General features: G+C 47.0%; 1 protein-coding gene across 4 annotated transcripts in view; it reads right to left on the bottom strand.

The window, feature by feature from the left end:
- The window catches only part of PTPRN2 (protein tyrosine phosphatase receptor type N2), a 695,060-nt gene that overhangs the window by 393,093 nt on the left and 287,562 nt on the right, over positions 1-14,405 (bottom strand). For all 4 annotated transcript variants that reach the window (XM_036999404.2, XM_036999402.2, XM_036999403.2 and 1 more), the window contains exons 7-9: positions 6,785-7,003; positions 5,434-5,474; positions 2,684-3,039 (exon numbers count right to left, since the gene is read on the bottom strand). In XM_036999404.2, the coding sequence (XP_036855299.2) occupies positions 2,684-3,039; positions 5,434-5,474; positions 6,785-7,003 (616 nt within the window). The remainder of the gene's footprint in view (positions 1-2,683; positions 3,040-5,433; positions 5,475-6,784; positions 7,004-14,405) is intronic.

Raw genomic sequence — 14,405 nt, 5'->3', positions numbered from 1 at the left:
CAGGCCCCCTCTGTCTGTCAGGGTCACAAGGACCAGAGAGACTGAGGCCCCTCCAAAGGCAGAGCCTCCTCTGCGGCCCTGAGGGGCTGCCAGGCCCTTCAAGTCTGTGCCCACGTCTTGTCCACCAGCTCCCGCAGCCTGCGGGGCAGCCCTGTCCTCGGGAGCCAGGAGGGTCTTGTCCCATGGGACTGCCTGTGTCCACCACCCACTGATGACTCGCTGCCTGGGCTTCTCGGCCACGTGCTGATGACCATGGCTTACCTCTCCAATGCCAATCTCGAAGGCAGAATTCTTCTGTAGGAATGCAGCCCAAACACGAGATCTTTGTTGGGAGGCATACGGGCAGCCACGTCCCTCAGGCCCTGACTTGGCAGCTGTTGGGCAGTGTCTTCTCTGCTGAGGTGATGAGCCCCTACGCTTCAAATTCACCTTCCATTCTGTGATCTCTTCCTATCAACTTCACTTGAAATAATTTTTAGATTGTCCTTGGAGAACGGGGATGGCTTCCCTGCCCTTCATCCAGTTTTGAATAATCCATCTAATTTGTAAAGAGGATGAAAATGTAAATGGCAAAGGATTCAAGTGTCCCCTGTCCATCAGGAAGCGCCCGAAGAGAATGGCGCCAGGCAAAGCCGGGCCACTATTACTCCACGCTAAACGTCGATGGGGAGATAGCCCTGAGCTGAATGTCACATTCCTTCTCCTTTTTATGGGACAGCCAAACATACAAAAGCCCTTTTCTTTAAAGAATGGCATCAGATTCTTGTCAAGTAATAGCTGATCTATTAAGGCTCAAGCTAAGAGCTGGTGAAATCTTGCCGCATAGAATCTCACATTGCCAATTAATCTGACGTAAAGGCAGCTATTGCACGCTGTAGAAGGGAGGGAGGCATGATCTCCTAGAACATTAAGCCTTGTGACAATCAGCAAGAATTATTGACATAAAGCTGCATTATCTGCAGAGTATCTTTCATCCAATCGAGGCAGAAAGAGAAAATGAAGGGAAACCAGCCAAGATGGGGAGATGATTTCTTTCTCCAGCTTATGAGCGTAGCAGGTAAATGGTCAAGTCCCAGAAGTCTGGCCCGGGAGGCTCGACAGGAAATGAACTTCACACGCGAGAAAGTGCCCGGTGAGGGCGTGAGCAGGAGGTGTGTCCCGTGCTGTGGCCTCCCTCACTGCAGTGCCACCCGCTCACCGTGAAGCAGATGGGCCGACATGGTGACAGTCAGATGGGCCGTCCTGCACTGGCAGTTCCCAGACACACGCTCACACATACACACAACATGCATGTACATGCTCACACATGCATACACACTCATATACACACAACACACAAGATGGCACAGTAGCATCCCCAAGGGAAGGGCCCCCAGCACAGGGCACTTGGCAGTCGAGTGGCAGGTCGCTGTGATGGTCTGAGTTAGGAATCCGGTGAGTGCCTCATGCCTGCTTTAGCCATGCGGAGCTGCTAGGCCCCAGCAGGACCGGCTGGTCAAGCCCCACCTGTGCATCTCTGTAAGCCATGACCCTAAAGACGGGGACCCACCCTGTATTCCAACCCTAAGGAGAGGAGCGGACGTCAAGGCGGACCACGGGACACACCGCCTGGGTGAAGAGGTCAGGAACAGGCAGCACATCTCCACGCTAAGTCCTTAGCCACGCGCGAGCCTGCCGTGTCAGCCGCTGAGGACCTCTCTAATGTCACAGGGGCCATCCGCAGCTAGAAGCTTCCACTTAATTTGCTGCCTTTGATACACGGCCTGCGGTTTGAGCTCAAGACGCCTCCCACCCAGTTGTGGTGGGAAGCTGCTGCTAGTGGATGAAACCGCTGTCAGCAGCCAGCAGCCTGGCAGACTGACTTTGTCAGGAGATGTGAGCACGGGGAGAGAGCCCAGAATCAGCAGGAGAGGTGGGTCGGGCTTTGACGGGGCCCCTTCCGCACTGTGAACAATCACTGAAAGATGATCAGCATCCGAATTGCAAAGAAACACCTGAACAAAGCACACTAAATGCAAAAGCAGAGTCACAGACGTGTGTGTACACACCTGCACGCACACATGCGTGTGCATGTGGCCAGCTAGACATGGTCTTCCCTTTGAAACATGGCATCTATTACTTGAGGGACACACAACACTGTCACAAAGCACAACTGTCGGGTTCACGGGTGAGGACGACCACCTGTCCTCCACTGGGCCTGACACGCTCACCGCCAAGCGGGGGCGAGGGAGGGGCATGGCTGCTGAGGGACCCTTCCCTCTGGGGGAGGCTCCTTCCCCAGCACTCAGGCTGCTCTGGCGTGAGATAAAGCCTGGAGCCTTACCAGGCGCAGAGCAGCTCCCTGTCAGCCCCCAGCCCCACCCACCCGGGGAGCCCACCGTGGCTGCCTGGCCCCACCGAGGATGGACCCACTCCAACACACCATGCTCTGAGCAGCAGAGGCCAGCCTGCAGGCGACACGGCCAGGACCGAACAGCGGGGAGGGCGAAGTTCGGGGCTTGTTTGGTGGAGAACTGCCCTCAAACTCAGGTGTCCAGCTCGGGACCCTGCCCCAGAGAGCTGGCTCCTGGCGGCCCCACACACGTGGAGCCAGGGGTGCCTGCCTCCGAGTGTCCAGGTGGAGGTGAGCACAGGAGAGCAGGGCCCCTCGGGGAGCACCAGGGACAGGGGCCAGTCTACTCACTCGGTCTCCGTCACGATGTAGCCGTGCCCCTCCTCCTCGGAAGACTTGAGTGCCAGCTGCTGGCCTTCCCCAGGGCGCCCCCGGGCACCCGCCCCGAGGTCCCGGGGCTCCTGCGAGGGCCCTGAACCCCAGGGGTGAAGCTCCGGGGGCCCGTCCGCCCCGAGTTCCAAACGCTCTCGGGAGTAGGTCTGGCTCTTCACGTTTTCCACGCCAGCATTCTCCTCCTCTGAGGTCCGGGGCGCCTCTGATTTCCTGATCTCTGTTTTAAAGGACTCTGGGAGAGGGGGTGCTCCAGGCAAGAATCGAGTCCCAGGATCCTGCAGGAGGTCCCCAGGCCTGAAGTTCAAATGATGGACCTAGCAGAGGGGAAACTCCTATGAGAGGGTGTCCAGAAGAAAGACTGTCAGCTTACCCGGTGGGAGGGCCACCGTGCCAGCATCCCTGTATGGGAAATGCACGGGTGACCTGTATTTAGAAGTGTGTCTAGATGAGAAATCTTCAACCAAATGCAGGATGGGGTTTATAGTCAGAGTCACTTCATGGCATGTTCTGTGTGTCTTTCACAAACGGCACAGCTTTCTGAAGAATCTCGTGTCATCTGTGTAGCTACATTTGACGTGTGTACATCATTGCGTCTGTGTTTTAGGCAATAACCCGTGTTGATTCTGACACCCTAACTGACCCTCTGGAAACAATGAGCACCTAATAATGACAGTGACAACACCAACTTGCATGTACCGAGCTCCCTGAGTGCGCTGAGGCAGGGGGTCACCATCACGCCTAGCCCTGAGCACTGTCATGCCCAGCCTCCTCATGACACCCACAGGAGCTGGCCCTCACACGTGAGCACTGTTTCCTGGGCATGGGGTCCTCAGAACCACTGACACCCCGTCCGATGGCGTCACCTTACACCCTCAGCGCTGACACATTCCAGGCACCACACTCACCGCCCCATGCGGACCCTCCCCTCTAAGTGCCCCCCTACAGGCACAGGACAGGTGCTCTCTCTGATCTGTGGACTCCGGGACTTACAAGGTTCGTAGTTTGCATGAGCCCATAGAGGCAGTGATTGGCAGGTCCTGAATTCAAACCCGGGTCTAACTGACGCGGAGGATGCTGTGCTAAGCCACATGCTCACAGACACCCACGTCGCCCCCCGGGGACTGGCGGGCCCCTCCTGCTGTGCGCAGCGGCCTCCAACCCGGAGGCTGACCCCCAGTCGGCAGGTGGCTCTTTTTCCCCTAGGATGTGACACCTCCGATGCTGTATTAGATGGGAATGGGAAAATTGGGCTTATGCTACAACTCACTTTACCAGAACACTTTTATTTAGGAAACTTAAGGCCAATAAGCAAAAAAGCATGTTAATTATTCCTTTATGACTAAACAGTGTTTCTAATTTTCCCTTTTCTGTTTTGGAATAAAGAAACCAGTAGTCTGATGAAAACATTTGCTCAAATTCAGATCCGAAAGGCTGAGTCCACAGCACGGCAGTTACCATCAGGGATGCAACCTCGGGCTTTCGGAGGAAAGAGCAATGTTCTCACTTAAACTGTGTTTTGTGGGAGGTGGAGACAGAAGGTGTTAAATAAATAAGGGTTCAGAAAATACAAACCTCAAATGCCCTTCTGGAAAAACTGCTTGAAAATGTTGCCCAAGTAACAAAGAAACGAATCAAAGCTGACTTATCTAGAATGAAACAGTTGTGGCAGAAAAGCCTGGGGTCTTCACAAAGGGCAGGTTCGGAAATCTGAGGAGTCGTGTGTTGCTGGGGATCCTGCACTTCGGGCGCAGCCTCACTCAGCCTCTGCTCATCTCCCTCTCTGCACCTCAGCTTAGGCCCTGGGCCTCCCCCCTCGACTCTGAAGGGCACCCCACTTCTGAGAGACGCTTGAGAGAACTGCTGATGTCTTCTGCTCCTGGCTAACAGATGCTGAAGTGAACACCACAAGGACAATTCAACAGAAGCAGCACTCAGCTGAGCCCTGTCTCCACTCCACACAACGTCAGCGGCGTCACTAGTGAACTGATTTTCTGCGTCCCTAAGACTTGTGCACAGGGGCACATTCCCCACACGGGAAGACAACAAGCCGCTTGGTGAGCGGGATGGCCTGTGACTGGGCCGTTCCCAGACTGACTCTTCCCTGCGCAGCCCTACAGACCCTCTGCAGGGCTGGGGACACGCCATACCGGTACCGCCCAGCCCACGTCACTAAGGGGCGCTGGAAAGGTGGCTAGTGCAGCTGCGAAGTGTTTATTCACTTCATTTTAGTGAATTTACCATTGAGTTTAAGGAGCCACAGGTGGCTTGTGGCTGCTGTGTCAGGCAGTGGTCGGCTAAGAGACCTGGAGCCCATGCAGGTCGCTGCTCAGCCAAGTCCCAAACTCAGTCCCCACAGGACGACCTCAGTATGTCCAGTGGGCACTTGGTGGCATCACTCCCCATCCTTGGGTGGGAATCCTAAGGAACACTGACTTTCTCCTTCGTGTAAATCATACTTGTCATATTTCTACGATAGATAAATACTAATATGTAATCTGAAAATAGCTGTCAGTATGTATCAAAATACACACAATTCTGTGTATACTTTACATTTTTTCTCAATTTGGAGATTATGAAGGTTTTTCTATCCTTTTTTGGAAAAAAGATAATCTTTGCATTTGTGTATGTTCCCAAACCACATATTAAAAGATTATCAATATGGTTCTAGGTTTAACGTGAACCAAACGTGAGGAGATGCCCCACCTTACCTCTTCGTGAACTCTACTGTCCTCGTCTTGTGCTCTGTTACCTGTAGAAGACAGAAACATTACCAGACTCCCGGTCAGGATGTCATCACGTGTCACAGCATGAAAATGACAGCCACACAGAATCCGTCTTTACAGGAGACTGGGCACAATGGTGTTGCCCCATTTCTGCTATAAAGCAAACCCTTTCTGTTTATAGTGCAATAATACTGTTCCATAGGCTTCACGGAAAAGGAAGGGGTTCCCAGCTCAAGGACAGACATGGAGCCAGTTATAAAGCATGTCACCTGTCCCCTGGACCCACATGTTAATCTCAGCATTTGCTCATGGCAAAAAAAACCCACTGTGCCAGGAGTAGTTAGTAGTTACAAAAAAGTAAAGTGACACGTCTAACCCAGACCAGTCAAGTTAGGATGTCTTCAGAATCCATCGCTTTTCTGCAGTAGTTTCTCTAAATAAATATCCTACCTGAAAAATTTCTCACGTTCTCCTGAAGCCACCTACCCACCTGTGCCACAAGGCTTCCCTGGGAGCCTCAGCAGAGGCATCCACACTCTCAAGCCACACGTGCCTCTCACGGCACCTGTCCTGGTGGGGGTCAGGGTCTTTCCTACATCCTCCTATCAGCCTAGCCATGCCTCGGGCATTCAAGCAAGCCTCGGTCCCAACCCACAGCAGAAAGGAACATGCATCCTTCATGTGTGTCTTTGGCACACGTTTTCTGTGTGCCTACTGTGTGCAAAGCACCGAGCTAACTCTACTGTAGCTCCAAGACTGAGAGGCAGTCAGGATAGAGACGGCCAGTCATCAAGGGAAACAGCCTGCCCTGCTCGGCCTTCTGCCCCAGGATTCTGGCTGCCACATGTGTGTACACTGTGAGCACGTGTGTGCATGTGAGTGCATGTGTATGTGTGGGTACATGGATGTGTGCACATGTGCATGCCTGTGTGGGTCTTGGGTGTGGGAGCATCTCTACTTTCTTCCTGAAGCAGCATCAGAAGGTGGAAGTGAGCCTAACACAGGTGTCCAAATGAACATTTTCAGTTTGTTATTCAAATATATTACTAAATTCACTTGTACAGTCCAAACAAAAACACTTCTGCCACTCCTATCTTTTTTCTATCTCTGAGCATCAGCACACACAGTAATTTGCTTTTCGACATAATTGCTCTGGTGAGCTTGGCCTGTTAAGAAAACTTTTAGAGGCAAAAGTTCAAACAGATAATAATCATTAATACAAGTCCCCCTCTCCCTGGTAGAAAGACCACAAAATGGCTTGGGCACCCCATCTGAGCTCTGTGGCCTTGTTCCATGCCAACCACAAAACTAAGTGACCCGTGGCTGGAAGGCTCACCGGGAACGTCTCCGTAGAGTGCAGCTTCCGAGCTGTCGGCCTGCCCCCTCCATGTGGCTCCGGCCCCTCTCCTGGCACCTTCCTGCTCCTTGTCTGCACCCACACCTTGCACCACGCCCGTGATCACGTGGGCCATCTTGTCAAGATCCAGGGGGCTCAGACTGTCCATGTCCACCTGGTACATCCTCAGGTCTTTCAGGAGATTGTGAATAAATGCTTCTAAATGGGCACACACAAAAACAAACACAAATAAATCAAGAGATGCACAGCCAGCATTAGAACCAGGAGACAAGGTTGGTCAAAGAGCTCTTACAACACGGGCCTAACAGGCACCACCCAGCGGGCCCCACAGAGAACTGCGGATTAAAGAACCAAGTGGAAATTCGACCAAGGAAGTCTGAGTATTGGAGCTTTAAAAACTCATTGGATGACTTAACAGTAGACTGGACAATGGGGAACAAGGGGCTAGTGAATTTGGAGACAGATAATAGACATTATTATTATCTGAAGAACAGAGTAAGAAAGATTTAAAAGTAAACCGTGGGATGGTGTCAGGCCTGACATCCCGTGCCTGGAGTCCAGCATGGCTGGGAAAGGATGGGACAGAAAATTCCACCAATTTCCCCAACTGGTGAGGAGCATTAACCGAGAGATTCAGCACCCAGGAAAGCCCAAGGAGGCTGCCCATGAAGTGCCTGTTGGACTCCTGGCACCTTGTAGGAAGGCGCCTGTCGGACTCCTGGTCACAAGATATAGGGAGTACCTTGTGAGAATGACATACTTGATGTGACACATTATATATTTGATAATATACGTTAGTTCAGCTGTTAAAGAAAACATTCATTCAGAAATCTATGTCCAGGGAAGATATCCTTCAAATGTGAGACTGCCATTTTCGTAAAAATCTAAAGAAAAGAACTGAGAGAATCCGTTCCCAACACACCCAAGCTGCAAGAAATGCTAAGAAATGACACCAGGTGGAATGCAGACCTGCTGAGCGCTGAAAAGCTCCTGAAAGGGCAGGTACGCGGGTGTGTGGAAAAGCCTGCTGTCTTTCCTCCCCTTCATTCCCCCAAAAGGCATCTGGCTCTTCTACAGGAAAATTTAATGACATTTAATTCAGCATTTATAAAACACGTAGATGTAAACCCCCTTTACAGGACAAGGGGACGGGTCACGCCACCATGCAGTGCGTCTGCGTCACGTGAAGGCACTGGCAGGGGCCCAGGTGCAGCGCTCACCCGAGGCGCTGCACACATGCCTTTATCCAGATTCCTACAATATTCCTATAATGATCAATAACAAAAAAGTAAATATGAGAATAAAAACAGGCAAAAGAGCTGAACAGATACCTCATAAAAGAAAATAACCAAATGACCATTAAGCATGTGGAAAATGTTCACTCTGGTTAGTAATCATTGAAGGTTAACTAAAACTATATTAAGCATATTTCATGTCTGCTGAAGTGACTACATGTAAAGACACTGAGATGGATTTTCTCAAGATGGTGGCATGAGTAGGGCGGCGGAAATCTCCTCCCAAAACCATATATATTTTTGAAAATACAACTATTCCTAACAGAGAGACCAGAAGATACAGCACAACAGCCAGGCTACATCTACATCTGTGAGAACTCATACCTCACAAAGGGGGTAAGATACAAGCTGTGGCCCGGCGGGACCTGAGTGCCCCTCACCCCAGCTCCCCGGTGGGAGGAGAGGAGTCAGAGCGGGGAGGGAGAGGGAGCCCAGGACTGCTAAACACCCAGCCCTAGTCATCCACACCGGGAGCACAGACACACATCGCATGGTGTGCTGGATACTAGGGAAACAGAAAAGTAAAATCCAAGACAGACTGCAAACAGGTCCCCACAGCTGGCTCCCCTGGGACAAAAGAACAGCAGGCATTTTAAAAGTCTGAAAGGGACACGGGTTTAACAGGTGGACAAAATCATCCCAGCACACTCAGCCTAGCAGGCTGGGAACTTTAAGGAACTTCAGGCACCCTAACCGCTTGGGTGGCAACACAGCTCTGAAACCCTCATGGCAATAAGCAGCCTACCATTCATTCTCCCCTGCCAGCACTGTAAGGAAACCAGCTGACCCACCACTACTGCGGACCAGCCAGGGAGCAGCCTCGCCCACAGCAACCATACAGAGTTTTCTCCCAGTGCGCAGCTAACTGGGCCAGACCCAGAGGCTGCCAGAACACAACTGCCCGGAACAGACAGAGGAAGCCGGAGCAAGGTCTGGAAGGGACGAAGGGGCGCTGTTCTCACAGGAGAGCGCACACCGCATGCCTGCAATCCCCAGCAGTGCCCTAGGCCATCCCAAGGGCCGCCCCACCCACGGCAGCTCAGAGATTAACCCAGAGACTGCTCCCTGTGTGCAGGTAACTGGCACAGGTAGTGGAGAAGGGCAAGGTGAACAGCAAGCAGGAAGGGACTGTTCTCCCCGCTGACACATGTGCTACTTGCCGACAATCACTTCTATCACCATGAAAAGGCAGAAGAACCTGGTCCAGTCCAAAATCACTCAAACACCAGACAGAGGGCCTGGGGACACTGATATAACCAATCTTTCTGAAAAAGAATACAAAATAAAGGTCATAACCATGCTGATGGACCTGCAGAGAAATATGCAAGAGATAAAGGATCAAGTTAGGAGGAAGATAACGGAAATGAAACAGTGAATAGAAATATTTAAGAGCAGACTGGATGAGGTGCAAGAGACCATTAATGGAACAGAAATCAGAGAACAGGAACACAGAGAAGCTGAGGCAGAGAGAGATGAAAGGATCTCCAGGAATGAACGAATATTAAGAGAACTGTGTGACCAATCCAAATAGAAACAATATTTGCATAATAGGGGTACCAGGAGAAGAAGAGAAAGAAAAAGGGATAGAAAATGTCTTTGAAGAAATAATTAGTGAAAACTTCCCCAACCAGGGGAAGGAAATAGACTCCCAGACCATGGAAGACCACAGATCTCCCAACACAAGGGACCCAAAGAGGACAACATAAAGACATATAATAATAAAAATGACAAGTATCAAAGACAAGGACAGGGCATTAAAAGCAGCCAGAGAGAGAAAAAAGATCACCTACAAAGGAAAACCCATCAGGCTATCATCAGACTTCTCAACAGAAACCTTACAGGCCAGAAGAGAATGGCATGATATATTTAAGGCAATGAAACAGAAGGGCCTTGAACCAAGGATACTGTATCCAGCACGATTATCATTTAAATTTGAAGGAGGAATTAAACAATTCCCACATAAGCAAACGTTGAGGGAATTTGCCTCCCACAAACCACCTCTACAGGGTATTCTAGAGGGACTGCTCTAGATGGAAGCATTCCTAAGGCTAAACAGATGTCATCAGAGAAAATAAAATCACAGCAAAGAAAGCAAACCAACCAAATACTAACTAAAGAAAAAATAAAATAAAATCAGCTATCCACAAAAGAAGTCATGGGAAACACAAAAGAGTAGAGAATAAAACACGTAACATATAAAGAGTGGAGGAGGAAGAATAAGAAGGGAGAGAGGTAAAGAATCATCAGATTGTGTTTATAATAGCGTAGTAAGTGAGTTAAACTCAGACAGTGAGATAGTAAAGAAGCTGCCCTTGAACCCTTGGTAACAACTAATCCAAAGCCTGCAATGGCAACAAGTACATATCTTTCAATAATCACCCTAAATGTAAATGGACTGAATGCACCAATCAAAAGACACAGAGTAACAGAATGGATAAAAAAGCAAGACCCATCCATATGCTGCTTACAAGAGACTCACCTCAAACCCAGAGATATACACAGACTAAAAGTCAAGGGATGGAAAAACATATTTCATGCAAATAATAGGGAGTAAAAAGCAGGGGTTGCAGTACTAGTATCAGACAAAATAGACTTCAAAACAAAGAAAGTCACAAGAGACAAAGAAGGACATTACATAATGATAAAGGGCTCAGTCCAACAAGAGGATATAACCATTATAAATATCTATGCACCCAACACAGGAGCACCTACATATGTAAAACAAATACTAACAGAACTAAAGGAGGAAATAGAAAGAAATGCACTCATTCTAGGAGACTTCACCACACCACTCACTCCAAAGGACAGATCCACCAGACAGAAAATAAGTAAGGACACAGAGGCACTGAAAAACGCACTAGAACAGATGGACTTAAGAGACATCTACAGAACTGTACACCTAAAAGCAGCAGCATACACATTCTTCTCAAGTGCACATGGAACATTTTCCAGAATAGACCACATACTAGGCCACAAAAAGAGCCTCACTAAATTCAAAAAGATTGAAATTCTACCAAACAACTTCACAGACCACAAAGGTATGAAACTAGAAATAAATTGTACAAAGAAAACAAAAAGGCTCACAAACGCATGGAGGCTTAGCAATATGTTCCTAAATTATCAAAGGATCAATGACCAAATTAAAACAGAGATCAAGCAATATATGGAGACAAATGAAAACAACAGCACAATGCCCCAACTTCTGTGGGATGCAGCGAAGGCAGTTCTAAGAGGAAAGATATATAGCAATCCAGGCCTATTTAAAGAAGGAAGAGTGATCCAAATGAATAATCTATAGTCACAATTATTGAAAATGGAAAAAGAAGAACAAATGAGGTCCAAAGTCAGTAGAAGGAGGGACATAATAAAGATCAGAGAAGAAATAAATAAAATTGAGAAGAATAAAACAACAAAAAAACCCAATGAAACCAAAAGCTGGTTCTTTGAGGAAATAAACAAAATAGATAAACCCCTAGCCAGACTTATTAAGAGAAAAAGAGAATCTACACACATAAACAGAATCAGAAATGAGAAAGGAAAAATCATGACAGACACCACAGAAATACAAAGAATTATGAGAGAATACCATGAAAATCTATGTCCTACCAAACTGGATAACCTAGAAGAAATGGACAACTTTCTAGAAAAATACAACCTTCCAAGACTGATCAAGGAAGAAACAGAAAATCTAAACAGACCAATTACCAGCAACAAAATTGAATTGTTAATCAAAACACTACCCAAGAACAAAACCACTGGTCCAGATGGACTCACTGCTGAATTTTATCAGACATTTAGAGAAGATATAATATCCATTCTCCTTAAAGTTTTCCAAAAAACAGAAGAGGATAGAATACTTCCAAACTCATTCTATGAAGCCAGCATCACTCTAACACCAAAACCAGGCCAAGATACCACAAAAAAAGAAAATTACAGATCAATATGCCTGGTGAACATAGATGCAAAAATACTCAACAAAATAATAGCAAACTGAAATAAAAAAATACATCAAGAGGATCACACACCATCATCAAGTGGGATTCATCCCAGGGATGCAAGGATGGTACAACATTTAAAAATACATCAACATCATCCACCACATCAACAAAAAGAAAGACAAAAACCACATGATCATCTTCATAGATGCTGAAAAAGCACTTGACAAAATTCAATATCCATTCCTGATAAAAACACTCAAAAAAATGGGCATAGAGAGCAAGTATCTCAATATAATAAAGGCCATATATGACAAACCACAGCCAACAACATACTTAACAGCGAGAAGCTGAAAGCTTTTAACCTGAGATTGGGAACACGACACAGATGCCCACTCTCCCCACTTCTATTCAACATAGTCCTGGAGGTCCTAGCCACGGAAATCAGACAACACAAAGAAATAAAAGGCATCCAGATTGGAAAGGAAGAAGCTAAACTACCACTATTTGCAGATGACATGATATTGTACATAAAAAACCCTAAATAATCCACTCCAAAACTACTAGAACTAATATCTGAATTCAGAAAAGTTGCAGGATACAAAATTAATACACAGTAATATGTTGCATTCCTATACACTATGATGAACTAGCAGAAAGAGAAATCAGGAAAACAATTCCATTCACAATTGCATCAAAAAGAATAAAATACCTAGGAATAAACTTAACCAAGGAAGTGAAAGACCTACACCCTGAAAACTACAAGACACTCTTAAGAGAAATTAAAGAGGTCACTAACAAATGGAAATTCATCCCATACTCTTGGGTCAGAAAAATTAATATTTTCAAAGTGGCCATCCTGCCCAAGCAATATACAGATTTGATGCAATTCCTATCAAAATATCTACAGCATTCTTCAATGAACTGGAACAAATAGTTCTAAAATTCATATGGAACCACAAAAGACCCCGAATAGCCAAAGCAATCCTGAGGAGGAGGAGTAAAGCAGGGGGGATCTCGCTCCCCAACTTCAAGCTCTCCTACAAAGCCACAGTAATCAAGACAATTTGGTACTAGCACAAGAACAGAGCCACAGACCAGTGGAACAGAACAGAGACTCCAGACATTAACCCAAACATATATGGTCAATTAATATACGATAAAGGAGCCATGGACATACAATGGGGAAATGACAGTCTCTTCAACAGATGGTGCTGGCAAAACTGGACAGCTACATGCAAGAGAAGGAAACTGGATTACTGTCTAACCCCCTACACAAAAGTAAACTCAAAATGGATCAAATACCTGAATGTAAGTCATGAAACCATAAAACTCTTAGAAAAAACATAGGCAAAAATCTCTTGGATAGAAACATGAGCAACTCCTTCATGAACATATATCCCTGAGCAAGGGAAACAAAAATACAAATGAACAAGTGGGACTATATCAAACTAAAAAGCTTCTGTACAGCAAAGGACACCATCAATAGAACAAAAAGGTATCCTACAGTATGGGAAGAATATATTCATAAATGACAGATCTGATAAAGGGTTGACATTCAAAGCATATAAAGAACTCACACACCTCAACAAACAAAAAGTAAATAATCCAATTAAAAACGGGCAGAGGAGCTGAACAGACACTTCTCCAAAGAAGAAATCCAGATGGCCAACAGGCAAATGAAAAGATGCTCCACATCGCTAATCATCAGAGAAATGCAAATTGAAACCACAAGGAGATATCACTCACCTCACACCAGTAAGGATGGCCGCCATCCAAAAGACAAACAACAACAAATGTTGGCGAGGATGCAGAGAAAGGGGAACCCTCCTGCACTGCTGGTGGGAATGTAAATTAGTTCAACCATTGTGGAAAGCAGTATGGAGGTTCCTCAGAAAGCTCAAAATAGAAATACCATTTGACCCAGGAATTCCACTTCTAGGAACTTACCCTAAGAATGCAGGAGTCCAGTTTGAAAAAGACAGATGCACCCCTATGTTTATCGCAGCACTATTTACAATAGCCAAGATATGGAAGCAACCTAAGTGTCCATTAATAGATGAATGGATAAAGAAGATGTGGTACATATACACAATGGAATATTATTCAGCCATAAGAAGAAGACAAATCCTACCATTTGCAACAACATGATGGAGCTGGTGGGTATTATGCTCAGTGAAATAAGCCAGGCGGAGAAACACAAGTACCAAATGATTTCACTCATCTGTGGAGTATAAGAACAAAGAAAAAACTGAAGGAGCAAAACAGCAGCAGAAACACAGAACCCAAGAATGGACTAACGGTTACCAAAGGGAAAGGGACTGGGGAGGATGGGTGGGAAGGGAGGGACAAGGGGGGAAAAGGGGCATT

The sequence above is a fragment of the Manis javanica genome, chromosome 6, assembly GCF_040802235.1.
Source record: "Manis javanica isolate MJ-LG chromosome 6, MJ_LKY, whole genome shotgun sequence".
Taxonomy (NCBI): Eukaryota; Metazoa; Chordata; class Mammalia; order Pholidota; family Manidae; genus Manis; species Manis javanica.
The sequence above is the reverse complement of the archived record's forward strand: the minus strand, read 5'-3'. Positions and strand labels throughout refer to the sequence as shown.